The sequence below is a fragment of the Hyla sarda genome, chromosome 12 (assembly GCF_029499605.1).
Source record: "Hyla sarda isolate aHylSar1 chromosome 12, aHylSar1.hap1, whole genome shotgun sequence".
In the NCBI taxonomy this organism is placed as follows: domain Eukaryota; kingdom Metazoa; phylum Chordata; class Amphibia; order Anura; family Hylidae; genus Hyla; species Hyla sarda.
Genome location: NC_079200.1, coordinates 1,764,991 through 1,779,364, shown reverse-complemented (window position 1 = coordinate 1,779,364; position 14,374 = coordinate 1,764,991). Strand labels below are relative to the sequence as shown.

General features: G+C 40.7%; 1 protein-coding gene across 2 annotated transcripts in view; it reads left to right on the top strand.

The window, feature by feature from the left end:
* The window catches only part of LOC130296987 (N-terminal EF-hand calcium-binding protein 1-like), a 128,660-nt gene that overhangs the window by 98,018 nt on the left and 16,268 nt on the right, over positions 1 to 14,374 (top strand). For both annotated transcript variants that reach the window (XM_056549113.1, XM_056549114.1), the window contains exon 10: positions 2,197 to 2,309. In XM_056549113.1, coding sequence (XP_056405088.1) covers positions 2,197 to 2,309 — 113 coding nt within the window. The remainder of the gene's footprint in view (positions 1 to 2,196; positions 2,310 to 14,374) is intronic.

Below are 14,374 nucleotides of genomic sequence, written 5' to 3'. Positions count from 1 at the left end.
TAATACACCCCCACAGCCCAGACCACCATAATACACCCCCACAGCCCAGACCACCACCATAATACAGCCCCACAGCACAGAACACCACCATAATACACCTCCACAGCACAGACCACCATAATACACCCCCACAGCCCAGACCACCATAATACACCCCCACAGCCCAGACCACCATAATACACCCCCACAGCCCAGACCACCACCATAATACACCCCCACAGCACAGAGCACCACCATAATACACCTCCACAGCACAGAACACCACCATAATACACCCCCACAGCACAGACAACCAACATAATACACCCCTACAGCATAAAACACCACCGTAATACACCCCCACAGCCCAGACCACCACCATAATACACCCCCACAGCACAGAGCACCACCATAATACACCCCCCAGCACAGACCACCACCATAATACACCTCCACAGCACAGACCACTATAATACACCCCCACAGCCCAGACCACCACCATAATACACCCCCACAGCACAGACCACCACCATAATACACCCCCACAGCACAGACCACCACCATAATACACCCCCACAGCACAGACCACCATAATACACCCCCACAGCCCAGACCACCACCATAATACACCCCCACAGCACAGAGCACCACCATAATACACCCCCACAGCACAGAACACACCCACAGAACACATACCATCAAGCACAGAACACACCATAATACACCCCACAGCACACCACATATTACACCCCTACAGCACATACACCATAACACCTGCACAGACACCCCCATGATACACCCCCACAGCCCAGAACACCACCATAATACACCCCACAGCATAGACCACCATAATACACCCCCCACAGCACAGAACCCCACCATAATACACCCCCACAGCACAGACACAAACCCACCAGAATACACCCACCACAGACAGACCCCACAGACAGCCACCACATAATACACCCACAGCCCATACACCCCACAGCAGACACCACCCCATAATACACCCCCCACAGCCCAGACCACCATAATACACCCCCACAGCCCAGACCACCACCATAATACACCCCCACAGCCCAGACCACCATAATACACCCCCACAGCCCAGACCACCACCATAATACACCTCCACAGCACAGAGCATCACCATAATACACCTCCACAGCACAGAACACCACCATATTACACCCCCACAGCACAGACCACCACCATAATACACCCCCACAGCACAGACCACCACCATAATACACCCCCACAGCCCAGAACACCACCATAATACACCCCCACAGCACAGACCACCACCATAATACACCTCCCACAGCACAGACCACCACCATAATACACCCCCACAGCCCAGACCACCACCATAATACACCCCCACAGCACAGAACACCACCATAATACACCTCCACAGCACAGACCACCATAATACACCCCCACAGCCCAGACCACCATAATACACCTCCACAGCCCAGACCACCAACATAATACACCCCCACAGCCCAGAACACCACCATAATACACCCCCACAGCACAGAACACCATCATAATACACCCCCACAGCCCAGAACACCACCATAATACACCCCCACAGCACAGACCACCACCATAATACACCCCCACAGCCCAGAACACCACCATAATACACCCCCACAGCACAGACCACCACCATAATACACCCCCAAAGCACAGAACACTACCATAATACACCCCCACAGCCCAGACCACCACCATAATACACCTCCACAGCCCAGACCACCATAATACACCCCCACAGCCCAGACCACCATAATACACCCCCACAGCACAGAACACCACCACAATACACCCCCACAGCACATATCACCACCATAACACACCCTCACAGCCCAGACCACCACCATAATACACCCCCATGGGTGGTATGGATGCGGCCCTGACCTCCTCTCACTGACTTTTCCTCCATGACCATCAAACAGTACGGGATGTGGGTCACACACTCTGCTTTGGGCCAGTGCGGTTGGATCTTACCACCATTGTAGTACCAGGCTGCTACTGTTTGGTTTGTTTTACCTTGCTGGATACAGTAGGAGCCATTTGTCCAGGTCCGGGCCTGATGTTACCGCTGTGGTGCTGGGTATTGGGGTAGTAATGTAGGGGTTGGTGTTAGGTCTAGCTTAGTAATAGACACTGTCTGTCATTTGCTTTAATTTTTGATTTTTTTCTATTCTGCAGGAGATCCTGGTCTCCCAGAGGCAGCTTTCAGTCAGTGGAGTCTATATGGGTCAGTTTAGAATGTCTCTGAAGAGTTACAGTGAGTTTACTGCAGCCCAAGAACATTGCTTACAGTAAGTCTGACTAATTCTATTATATCTCACAGTGTGTGGCAGTATTATATTCAGAGGGTACAGTGTGTGGCAGTATTATATTCAGAGGATACCGTGTGTGGTAGTATTATATTCAGAGGGTACAGTGTGTGACAGTATTATATTCAGAGGGTACAGTGTGTGGTAGTATTATATTCAGAGGGTACAGTGTGTGGTAGTATTATATTCAGAGGGTACAGTGTGTGGCAGTATTATATTCAGAGGGTACAGTGTGTGACAGTATTACATTCAGAGGCTACAGTGTGTGACAGTATTATATTCAGGGTTAGAGTGTGTGGCAGTATTATATTCAGAGGGTACAGTGTGTGGTAGTATTATATTCAGAGGGAACAGTGTGTGGCAGTATTATATTCAGAGGGAACAGTGTGTGGCAGTATTATATTCAGAGGGTACAGTGTGTGAAAGTATTATATTCAGAGGATACAGTGCGTGGCAGTATTATATTCAGAGGATACAGTTTGTGGCAGTATTATATTCAGAGGACACAGTGCGTGGCAGTATTATATTCAGAGGTACAGTGTGTGGCAGTATTATATTCAGGGGCACAGTGTGTGGCAGTATTATATTCAGAGGGTACAGTGTGTGGTAGTATTATATTCGGATGGTACAGTGTGTATAGCAGTATTATATTTAGGGGCATACAGTAGTGTGTTGCAGTATTATATTCAGAGGGTGCAGTGTGTGGCAGTATTATATTCAGGGGTACAGTATGTGGTAGTATTTTATTCAGGGGTACAGTGTGTGGCAGTATTATATTCAGGAACACAGTGTGTGGCAGTATTATTTTCAGAGGGTACAGTGTGTGGCAGTATTATATTCAGAGGACACAGTGCGTGGCAGTATTATAATCAGAGGATAAAGTTTGTGGCAGTATTATATTCAGAGGTACAGTGTGTGGCAGTATTATATTCAGAGGACACAGTGCGTGGCAGTATTATATTCAGAGGCACATTGTGGGGTAGTATTATATTCAGAGGTACAGTGTGGGGTAGTATTATATTCAGAGGTACAGTGTGTGGCAGTATTATATTCAGGGGCACAGTGTGTGGCAGTATTGTATTCAGTGGGCACAGTGTGTGGTAGTATTATATTCAGGGGCACAATATGTGGCAGTATTATATTCAGAGGGTACAGTGTGTTACAGTATTATATTCAGAGAGCACAAAGTATGGCAGTATTATGTTCAGGGGGTACAGTGTGTGGCAGTATTATATTCAGGGGCACAGTGTGTGACAGTATTATATTCAGAAGCACAGTGTGTGGCAGTATGATATTCAGGGGTACAGTGTGTGGCAGTATTATATTCAGGGGCATAGTGTATATCAGTATTATATTCAGGGGTACAGTGTGTGGCAGTATTATATTCAGAGGTACCATGTGTGGCAGTATTATATTCAGGGTACAGTGTGTGGCAGTATTATATTCAGAGGGTACAGTGTGTGGTAGTATTATATTCGGACGGTACAGTGTGTATAGCAGTATTATATTTAGGGGCATACAGTAGTGTGTGGCAGTATTATATTCAGAAGGTACAGTGTGTGGCAGTATTATATTCAGAGGGTACAGTGTGTGGCAGTATTATATTCAGAGGACACAGTGTGTGGCAGTATTATATTCAGAGGATACAGTTTGTGGCAGTATTATATTCAGAGGTACAGTGTGTGGCAGTATTATATTCAGGGGCACAGTGTGTGGCAGTATTGTATTCAGTGGGCACAGTGTGTGGTAGTATTATATTCAGGGGCACAATATGTGGCAGTATTATATTCAGAGAGCACAAAGTGTGGCAGTATTATATTCAGGGGGTATAGAATGTGGCAGTATATTCAGAAGCACAGTGTGTGGCAGTATGAAATTCAGGGGTACAGTGTGTGGCAGTATTATATTTAGGGGCACAGTGTGTGGCAGTATTATATTCAGAAGCACAGTGTGTGACAGTATGATATTCAGGGTTACAGTGTGTGGCAGTATTATATTCAGGGGCACTATGTGTGGCAGTATTATATTTAGGGGCACAGTATGCGGCAGTATTATATTCAGAAGCACAGTGTGTGGCAGTATAATATTCAGAGAGCACAGTGTGTTGCAGTATTTTATTCAGGGGCACAGTGTGTGGCAGTATTACATTCAGAGGGTAAAGTGTGTGGTAGTATTATATTCAAAGGATACAGTTTGTGGCAATATTATATTCAGAGGGTACAGTGTGTGGCAGTATTATATTCAGGGACACAGTGTGCAGCAGTATTATACTCAGAGGGCACAGTGTGTGGTAGTATTAATTTCAGGGGGTATAGTGTATGGCAGTATTATATTCAGGGGGTACAGTGTGTGGCAGTATTATATTCAGTGAGCACAGTGTGCGGTAGGATTATATTCAGAGGCACAGTGTGTCGTAGTATTATATTCAGAGGGTACAGTGTGTGGCAGTATTATATTCAAGGGCACAGTGTGTGTCAGTATTATATTAAGAGGTTACAGTGAGTGTCTATTATATTCAGAGGGCACAGTGTGTGGCAGTATTATATTCAGGGGCACAGTGTGTGGCAGTATTATATTCAGAGGATACAGTGTGTGGTAGGATTATATTCAGAGGGTACAGTGTGTGGCAGTATTATATTCAGAGGGCTCATGGTGTGGTATATTCAGGGGCACAGTGTGTGGTAGGATTATATTCAGAGGGTACAGTATGTGGCAGTATTATATTCAGGGGTACAGTGTGTGGCAGTATTATATGTGGGGTAGTATATTCAGGGGTACAATGTGTGGCAGTATTATATTCAGTGGCACAATGTGCGGCAGTATTATATTAAGAGGGTACAGTGTGTGGCAGTATTATATTCAGGGGTACAGTGCATGGCAGTATTTTATTCAGTGGCACAGTGTGTGGCAGTATTATATATTTAGAGGGTACAGTGTTAGGCAGTATTATATTCAGAGGGTACAGTGTGTGGCAGTATTATATTCAGAGGGCACAGTGTGTGGCAGTATTATATTCAGGGGCACAGTGTGTGGTACAGTGTGTGACAGTATTATATTGAGAGGGTACAGTGTGTGGCAGTATTATATTCAAGGGTACAGTGTGTGTAGTATTATATTGAGAGTGTACAGTGTATGGCAGTATTATATTCAGAGGGCACAGTGTGTAGCAGTATTATATTCAGGGGCACAGTGTGGGGTACAGTCTGTGGCAGTATTATATTCAGAGGTTACAGTGTGTAGCAGTATTATATTCAAGGGTACAGTGTGTGTAGTACTATATTGAGAGTGTACAGTGTGTGGCAGTATAATATTCAAGGGTACAGTGTGTGTAGTATTATATTCAGAGGCACAGTGTGTGGTAGTATTATATTCAGAGGGTACAGTGTGTGGCAGTATTATATTCAAGGGCACAGTGTGTGTGTCAGTATTATATTCAGAGGGTACAGTGAGTGTCTATTATATTCAGAGGGCACAGTGTGTGGCAGTATTATATTCAGGGCCACAGTGTGTGGCAGTATTATATTCAGAGGATACAGTGTGTGGCAGTATTATATTGAAGGGCACAGTGTGTGTCAGTATTATATTCAGAGGGTACAGTGAGTGTCAGTATTATATTCAGAGGGCACAGTGTGTGGCAGTATTATATTCAGAGGGCACAGTGTGTGGCAGTATTATATTCAGGGGCACAGTGTGTGGCAGTATTATATTCAGAGGGTAAAATGTGTGGCAGTATTATATTCAGAGGATACAGTGTGTGGTAGGATTATATTCAGAGGGTACAGTGTGTGGCAGTATTATATTCAGGGGAATAGTGTGGTAGTATTATATTCAGGTGTACAGTGTGTGGCAGTATTATTTTTAGAAGCACAGGGTATAGCAGTATTATAGTCTATGCCCAGGATCCTCTGGTGCAACAATTATGCACTTTTATTACAATGCCAGAATGGGTTTGCGCACCTATCTTTTCTTCCAGGGCCGTTTTACACTGATCATGCGCCATCCCATCTCTGTGACACAGTGGTGCCAGTGGAAATGCCGCTTCATCACTTTGCCTGCGGGATGATGTGGGTGGACCCACCTCCTCATCACTTGGTGGCGCATGCTCAGTGTCCACAAAGATGGTGGTCTCAATGACAGACATACCGGTGTCATCTATTATTATATATATTTTTTTATTCTGTTCTTCCATTGGCCAATAATTATATAAATAGGCAACTGCAGTGTATCCAAACCACTCCCGGGAAACCACCTAGAGGTGTCTCTCTGCCTGGCAGTAAGGGATTTGTGTGTAATGGGTGGTATGTTATATAGGAGTGACCCTATGGATCCATACTTGGTGGAAGGATCCGGAGTAAGTTATCCTTTTGGGTCTATTAACACGACAGAATTTTTGCTTGCCACACCCCCTCCATTCATGTCTATGGGAGGGGGCGTGTCGGCTAACGCAGGGCATGGCCTCCGGGTCTGTTACGTTATGTGCTCAGGCCGCACACACTGGCCATAAGTGCATGGTCCCATTACCTTCTGCTGCCGGCGGGGCGCCCACATGCGAATCCCAGCCCGTCACTCACCTGGTGCTTCTCCTGCCTCGGCCTCTCTGCTCTGGCGTGTGCGTCCCTGTCCAGGGCGCGCGCTGGAGCTTTAAGATTTAAAGGGCAAGTGCGCCCATTAGTGAAGTAGCACCTGTGGCTCATTGATAAATTCCTCCTCCTACACTTCCCTGCTGGATCTTTGTTGCCCTAGAGCCTTAGAAAAAGCATTTATTGAAGGTATTTATTGAATTTGTTTGTATTGGACACTGAATTAACATATTGTCTATGTGTTTAAGCCCTCATTTTGGGTCATTTAGAATTATATTTAGGGAGCGCAGTATGTGACCATATTATATATGGAGAAAGGAAGGAAGGCGCCTCATGTGCGGGATCAGTAGATCTTGCAGGTGGGGGTAGGGGAAGGTAATTCCCAAGCCGCTTACCAAAGTTGGTTGTGCGCCCACACACAACAAGGTTAGAAGCAGAAAAGATATGAAGGCAGGTCCACTGCAGCCCTCCTGGATAGGTATGAAATCAAAGGCGAATGACCAGGGAGTCAGGAGTTTGTCTGGCGCAGAGAGGAACCATCAGACAGCCAGGTAAAATCAATGGATTTATTAGATGCAACGCGTTTCGCTGCGCATGCGCAGCTTCATCAGGCATGACAAAGGGAGGCTGGTAACAGGTATATATACCTCCAGAAATTAACCATTAGAGTGCTTTTTGAAAAGAATTGTTACATAGAGTTACATATCTATATGACAATATATAAAAAAGATACATAAATACATATAAACAGAAATCACAAAAGTAGTAATAAGACAGCAATATGAAAGCAAAATACAATCCTATAAATATAAATATATATAACATGATTATAATTATCGCATGTGATGTCAATATGACACCAAAACGACTCAAGAAATCGCTCCGCTAAATCGCCGGTGCGACACTCAACAACACAAGTTGGATATTATTTCAAAAAATATATATATGGTATAAAGAGTCATGTCAATTGGTTCAAAAGATAGAAAAATTATTATTTAATTGTATATCGCTACCTTATTAAAAAATAATAAAAAATAAGTGACAGTGCGATAAACCAAACCGCAACTGATCAGAGGGGAATGTATGAACACTACTTAGAGAATAAGATAAACTCTATTAACTAATGCGGTATTGGGTATAGCAACCGGCGAAAACGCAGGGTGTGAATATTCGTACAAGAATCCGGATTAACAAACAATAAAGGAATTAAAAATACAAAAATGTTTATATGTAAAAAAGAAAGGGAAATCAACAAAACTTAGATAATAAAACCTAAAAAATGAATAAATAAATACACCGTGGGGCGCTCCAGGGTGAACAGTACAGAAGGAGCAAGGCAAAATCAAGACATGATGTTTTCAAAATTAATCCATATGGAACGATGGGAAATTTTTAAATCCCAAATTATCAAATTATTTAACTGTATCAATACATTCATTAAAACCTTGAGGGTGCAAAGTATGTAGTTTGTGAATCCAAAAGGATTCGCGATTATTAAGTCTTTGTATTCTATTAGGTAAATGAATGGGGATAGTTTCTAAAATAATTAATTTTAGAGTTTCAGTGTTTTTTTGATGATAGAGAGTGAAATGACGGGAGAGACTATGCAACAAAAAACCATGTTTTATGTTCCATCTGTGTTTGTTCATCCTGGAGCGCACCGTTTGTGTGGTGCGGCCAACATATTGGCGATCGCAACCACAGGTTAATAAATAAATAGCGGTGTCACAATTTAATGAATCCTTAATTTTGAATGTTTGTTGTGTAAAAAAGGAAGAAAAGGTATCAGTTTGAATAATCCATTCGCAACAGAGACAGCGACTTTTTTTGCAAGGAAAACAATATGGTTTAATAGAACAGGAATTCTGTGGTATACGATATTCGGAAAATCTGCTAGGGGCTAATAAATTGCTGAGATTTTTGGAACGTCTGTAGGTGACATTAGGGACTGGGGGAATTAGTTGGTTTAAAATTTTATCATTTTGAATAATGGGCCAATTTTTAGTTAATATTTTTCTAATATTAGATGCCTCAATATTGAAATTCGTAACAAAATTGTATCTAAAGGGGTTAGGAAGCTGATTAGAGCTGGATTTTTTAGAAGTAGGTGTAACCAAATCAGATTGTTTTTTTATCTTTCACCTTCAGATATGCCTTAGTAAGAAGCGATTTGGGATAGCCCTTTTGTATAAAGCGTTGTTTTAAAACCTCAGCTTGAGAGATAAAATCTAAATCAGAGGTGCAATTTCTACGAATTCGTAAATATTGGCCGAAAGGCACCCCTCTTAGCCAGCTTGGATAATGTGCACTGTCGAACTGTAAAAAACTATTAATATCGACAGATTTGAAAAAAGTCTTCGTCGAAATAGTGCCATCGGCTGTTTTATGGATGTCAAGGTCTAAAAATTGGATGGAATTTTCTGCATAATGCATAGTAAATTTAATACCCCATGTGTTAGTGTTCAACTCTTGGACAAAGAGGTCAGCTTCATGTTTGGTACCTACCCAGATCAAAAAAAGGTCGTCTATATAACGACGAAAGAAAAAAACGGACTTAAAGAACAGGGACTGTGCCATGACAAGGGACTCGAATCGCCCCATGAACAAATTAGCGTAACTAGGGGCGAATCGAGTCCCCATGGCACAGCCCCTACTCTGCCGATAAATGGTATGATTGAATTCGAAAACATTATTAAGAAGAATAAATCTAATGGACTCTAGTAAAAATTCTGACTGGCTGGGGTTAAGTGAAGGGTCTTCTTGTAAAAAATGTTTAATTGCCGGAACACCTAAATCAGTGGAGATGTTAGAATAAAGGGAGCACACATCCAGAGTAAGAAAACTATAATAAGGGGGTAAGGATAGGGCATGTAATTCCGAAATAAGTTGAGCTGAATCTCTCAAATAAGATGGTAATTGTAAAACAAAAGGTTGAAGAAATAGATCTATAAAGTGAGAAAGGTTTGCAGTAATCGAACCAATACCTGAAATAATGGGTCTACCAGGGGGGTTGGTTAGACATTTATGTAATTTGGGTAAATAATAAAAAATAGGTAAATTATAATTTTTAATATTGAGAAATGTGTGCTCCCTTTTATCCAACAATTGTTTTTCTGTAGCTCCACCTATAAGCAAACAATATTGTGAAAAAATATGAGGGGAAGGGTCATAAGGAAGCGGAGTATAATATTCAAGGTCTTATAAAATTCTAAGGGCTTCATTTTTATAATCAGCCCTATTCAAAACAGCCACCCCCCCACCTTTATCTGCAGGGCGAACAATAATAGATTTATTGTTCTGTATGGATTTAATTGCAATTCTCTCAGCAGAAGTTAAATTATAATTTTCCTTAAAAATAACAGATTTATCACATAAATTTGAAAAATCTTGCATAACCATATGATAAAAAGTCTCAAGATGGCTGCCACGATTGTGTAGAGGATAAAACGAAGATTTGGGTTTTACTGGTACATGACGAGCTGGAGTCATGTCAACTAGTGTGGTAACAGGAATTGAAATATTATCAATATTAGAATTACAAACTCCCGAATTCGAAATTTGGGGGGTATTAGTAGTTTGGTGGTCCGATCTATTCTGGATAAAGAAATGACGGCTCAATGTTAATCTACGAATAAAATCGTTTAAATCTAAAAATAACTGAAAATCGTTCGGACGTGCAGCAGGACAAAAAGACAGTCCTTTCGCGAGTAAATTCGTTTCATTTTCGGAAAGTATATAGTTAGATAAATTAAAAATTTTTATAGTTTCTTTTTTTGTTATTAATTTTTCTGTCTTTGGGATAATTGTAGAGGTGGGTTGGCGTTTTCTCTGTTGCAGAGGAGGTCAGAGAAAACGCCAACCCACCTCTACAATTATCCCAAAGACAGAAAAATTAATAACAAAAAAAGAAACTATAAAAATTTTCAATCTATCTAACTATATACTTTCCGAAAATGAAACGAATTTACTCGCGAAAGGACTGTCTTTTTGTCCTGCTGCACGTCCAAACGATTTTCAGTTATTTTTAGATTTAAACGATTTTATTCGTAGATTAACATTGAGCCGTCATTTCTTTATCCAGAATAGATCGGACCATCAAACTACTAATACCCCCCAAATTTCGAATTCGGGAGTTTGTAATTCTAATATTGATAATATTTCAATTCCTGTTACCACACTAGTTGACATGACTCCAGCTCGTCATGTACCAGTAAAACCCAAATCTTCGTTTTATCCTCTACACAATCGTGGCAGCCATCTTGAGACTTTTTATCATATGGTTATGCAAGATTTTTCAAATTTATGTGATAAATCTGTTATTTTTAAGGAAAATGATAATTTAACTTCTGCTGAGAGAATTGCAATTAAATCCATACAGAACAATAAATCTATTATTGTTCGCCCTGCAGATAAAGGTGGGGGGGTGGCTGTTTTGAATAGGGCTGATTATAAAAATGAAGCCCTTAGAATTTTATCAGACCTTGAATATTATACTCCGCTTCCTTATGACCCTTCCCCTCATATTTTTTCACAATATTGTTTGCTTATAGGTGGAGCTACAGAAAAACAATTGTTGGATAAAAGGGAGCACACATTTCTCAATATTAAAAATTATAATTTACCTATTTTTTATTATTTACCCAAATTACATAAATGTCTAACCAACCCCCCTGGTAGACCCATTATTTCAGGTATTGGTTCGATTACTGCAAACCTTTCTCACTTTATAGATCTATTTCTTCAACCTTTTGTTTTACAATTACCATCTTATTTGAGAGATTCAGCTCAACTTATTTCGGAATTACATGCCCTATCCTTACCCCCTTATTATAGTTTTCTTACTCTGGATGTGTGCTCCCTTTATTCTAACATCTCCACTGATTTAGGTGTTCCGGCAATTAAACATTTTTTACAAGAAGACCCTTCACTTAACCCCAGCCAGTCAGAATTTTTACTAGAGTCCATTAGATTTATTCTTCTTAATAATGTTTTCGAATTCAATCATACCATTTATCGGCAGAGTAGGGGCTGTGCCATGGGGACTCGATTCGCCCCTAGTTACGCTAATTTGTTCATGGGGCGATTCGAGTCCCTTGTCATGGCACAGTCCCTGTTCTTTAAGTCCGTTTTTTTCTTTCGTCGTTATATAGACGACCTTTTTTTGATCTGGGTAGGTACCAAACATGAAGCTGACCTCTTTGTCCAAGAGTTGAACACTAACACATGGGGTATTAAATTTACTATGCATTATGCAGAAAATTCCATCCAATTTTTAGACCTTGACATCCATAAAACAGCCGATGGCACTATTTCGACGAAGACTTTTTTCAAATCTGTCGATATTAATAGTTTTTTACAGTTCGACAGTGCACATTATCCAAGCTGGCTAAGAGGGGTGCCTTTCGGCCAATATTTACGAATTCGTAGAAATTGCACCTCTGATTTAGATTTTATCTCTCAAGCTGAGGTTTTAAAACAACGCTTTATACAAAAGGGCTATCCCAAATCGCTTCTTACTAAGGCATATCTGAAGGTAAAAGATAAAAAACAATCTGATTTGGTTACACCTACTTCTAAAAAATCCAGCTCTAATCAGCTTCCTAACCCCTTTAGATACAATTTTGTTACGAATTTCAATATTGAGGCATCTAATATTAGAAAAATATTAACTAAAAATTGGCCCATTATTCAAAATGATAAAATTTTAAACCAACTAATTCCCCCAGTCCCTAATGTCACCTACAGACGTTCCAAAAATCTCAGCAATTTATTAGCCCCTAGCAGATTTTCCGAATATCGTATACCACAGAATTCCTGTTCTATTAAACCATATTGTTTTCCTTGCAAAAAAAGTCGCTGTCTCTGTTGCGAATGGATTATTCAAACTGATACCTTTTCTTCCTTTTTTACACAACAAACATTCAAAATTAAGGATTCATTAAATTGTGACACCGCTATTTATTTATTAACCTGTGGTTGCGATCGCCAATATGTTGGCCGCACCACACAAACGGTGCGCTCCAGGATGAACAAACACAGATGGAACATAAAACATGGTTTTTTGTTGCATAGTCTCTCCCGTCATTTCACTCTCTATCATCAAAAAAACACTGAAACTCTAAAATTAATTATTTTAGAAACTATCCCCATTCATTTACCCAATAGAATACAAAGACTTAATAATCGCGAATCCTTTTGGATTCACAAACTACATACTTTGCACCCTCAAGGTTTTAATGAATGTATTGATACAGTTAAATAATTTGATAATTTGGGATTTAAAAATTTCCCATCGTTCCATATGGATTAATTTTGAAAACATCATGTCTTGATTTTGCCTTGCTCCTTCTGTACTGTTCACCCTGGAGCGCCCCACGGTGTATTTATTTATTCATTTTTTAGGTTTTATTATCTAAGTTTTGTTGATTTCCCTTTCTTTTTTACATATAAACATTTTTGTATTTTTAATTCCTTTATTGTTTGTTAATCCGGATTCTTGTACGAATATTCACACCCTGCGTTTTCGCCGGTTGCTATACCCAATACCGCATTAGTTAATAGAGTTTATCTTATTCTCTAAGTAGTGTTCATACATTCCCCTCTGATCAGTTGCGGTTTGGTTTATCGCACTGTCACTTATTTTTTATTATTTTTTAATAAGGTAGCGATATACAATTAAATAATAATTTTTCTATCTTTTGAATCAATTGACATGACTCTTTATACCATATATATATTTTTTGAAATAATATCCAACTTGTGTTGTTGAGTGTCGCACCGGCGATTTAGCGGAGCGATTTCTTGAGTCGTTTTGGTGTCATATTCACATCACATGCGATAATTATAATCATGTTATATATATTTATATTTATAGGATTGTATTTTGCTTTCATATTGCTGTCTTATTACTACTTTTGTGATTTCTGTTTATATGTATTTATGTATCTTTTTTATATATTGTCATATAGATATGTAACTCTATGTAACAATTCTTTTCAAAAAGCACTCTAATGGTTAATTCCTGGAGGTATATATACCTGTTACCAGCCTCCCTTTGTCATGCCTGATGAAGCTGCGCATGCGCAGCGAAACGCGTTGCATCTAATAAATCCATTGATTTTACCTGGCTGTCTGATGGTTCCTCTCTGCGCCAGACAAACTCCTGACTCCCTGGTCATTCGCCTTTGATTTCATATTATATATGGGGGACAGAGTGGTTGGCAGTATGAGGATCTGGTACTAGGCGTCTGACCTAGTAGGGAGGGGATCTGTTACTAGGCATCTGGCCTTGTAAGGAGGGGATCTGGTACTAAGCGTCTGGCCATGTAAGGAGGGGATCTGGTACTAGGCGTCTGGCCTTGTAAGGAGGGGATCTGGTACTAGGCGTCCGGCCTAGTAGGGAGGGGATCTGGTACTAGGTGTCTGGCCTTGTAAGGAGGGGATCTGGTACTAGGCGTCTGGCCATGT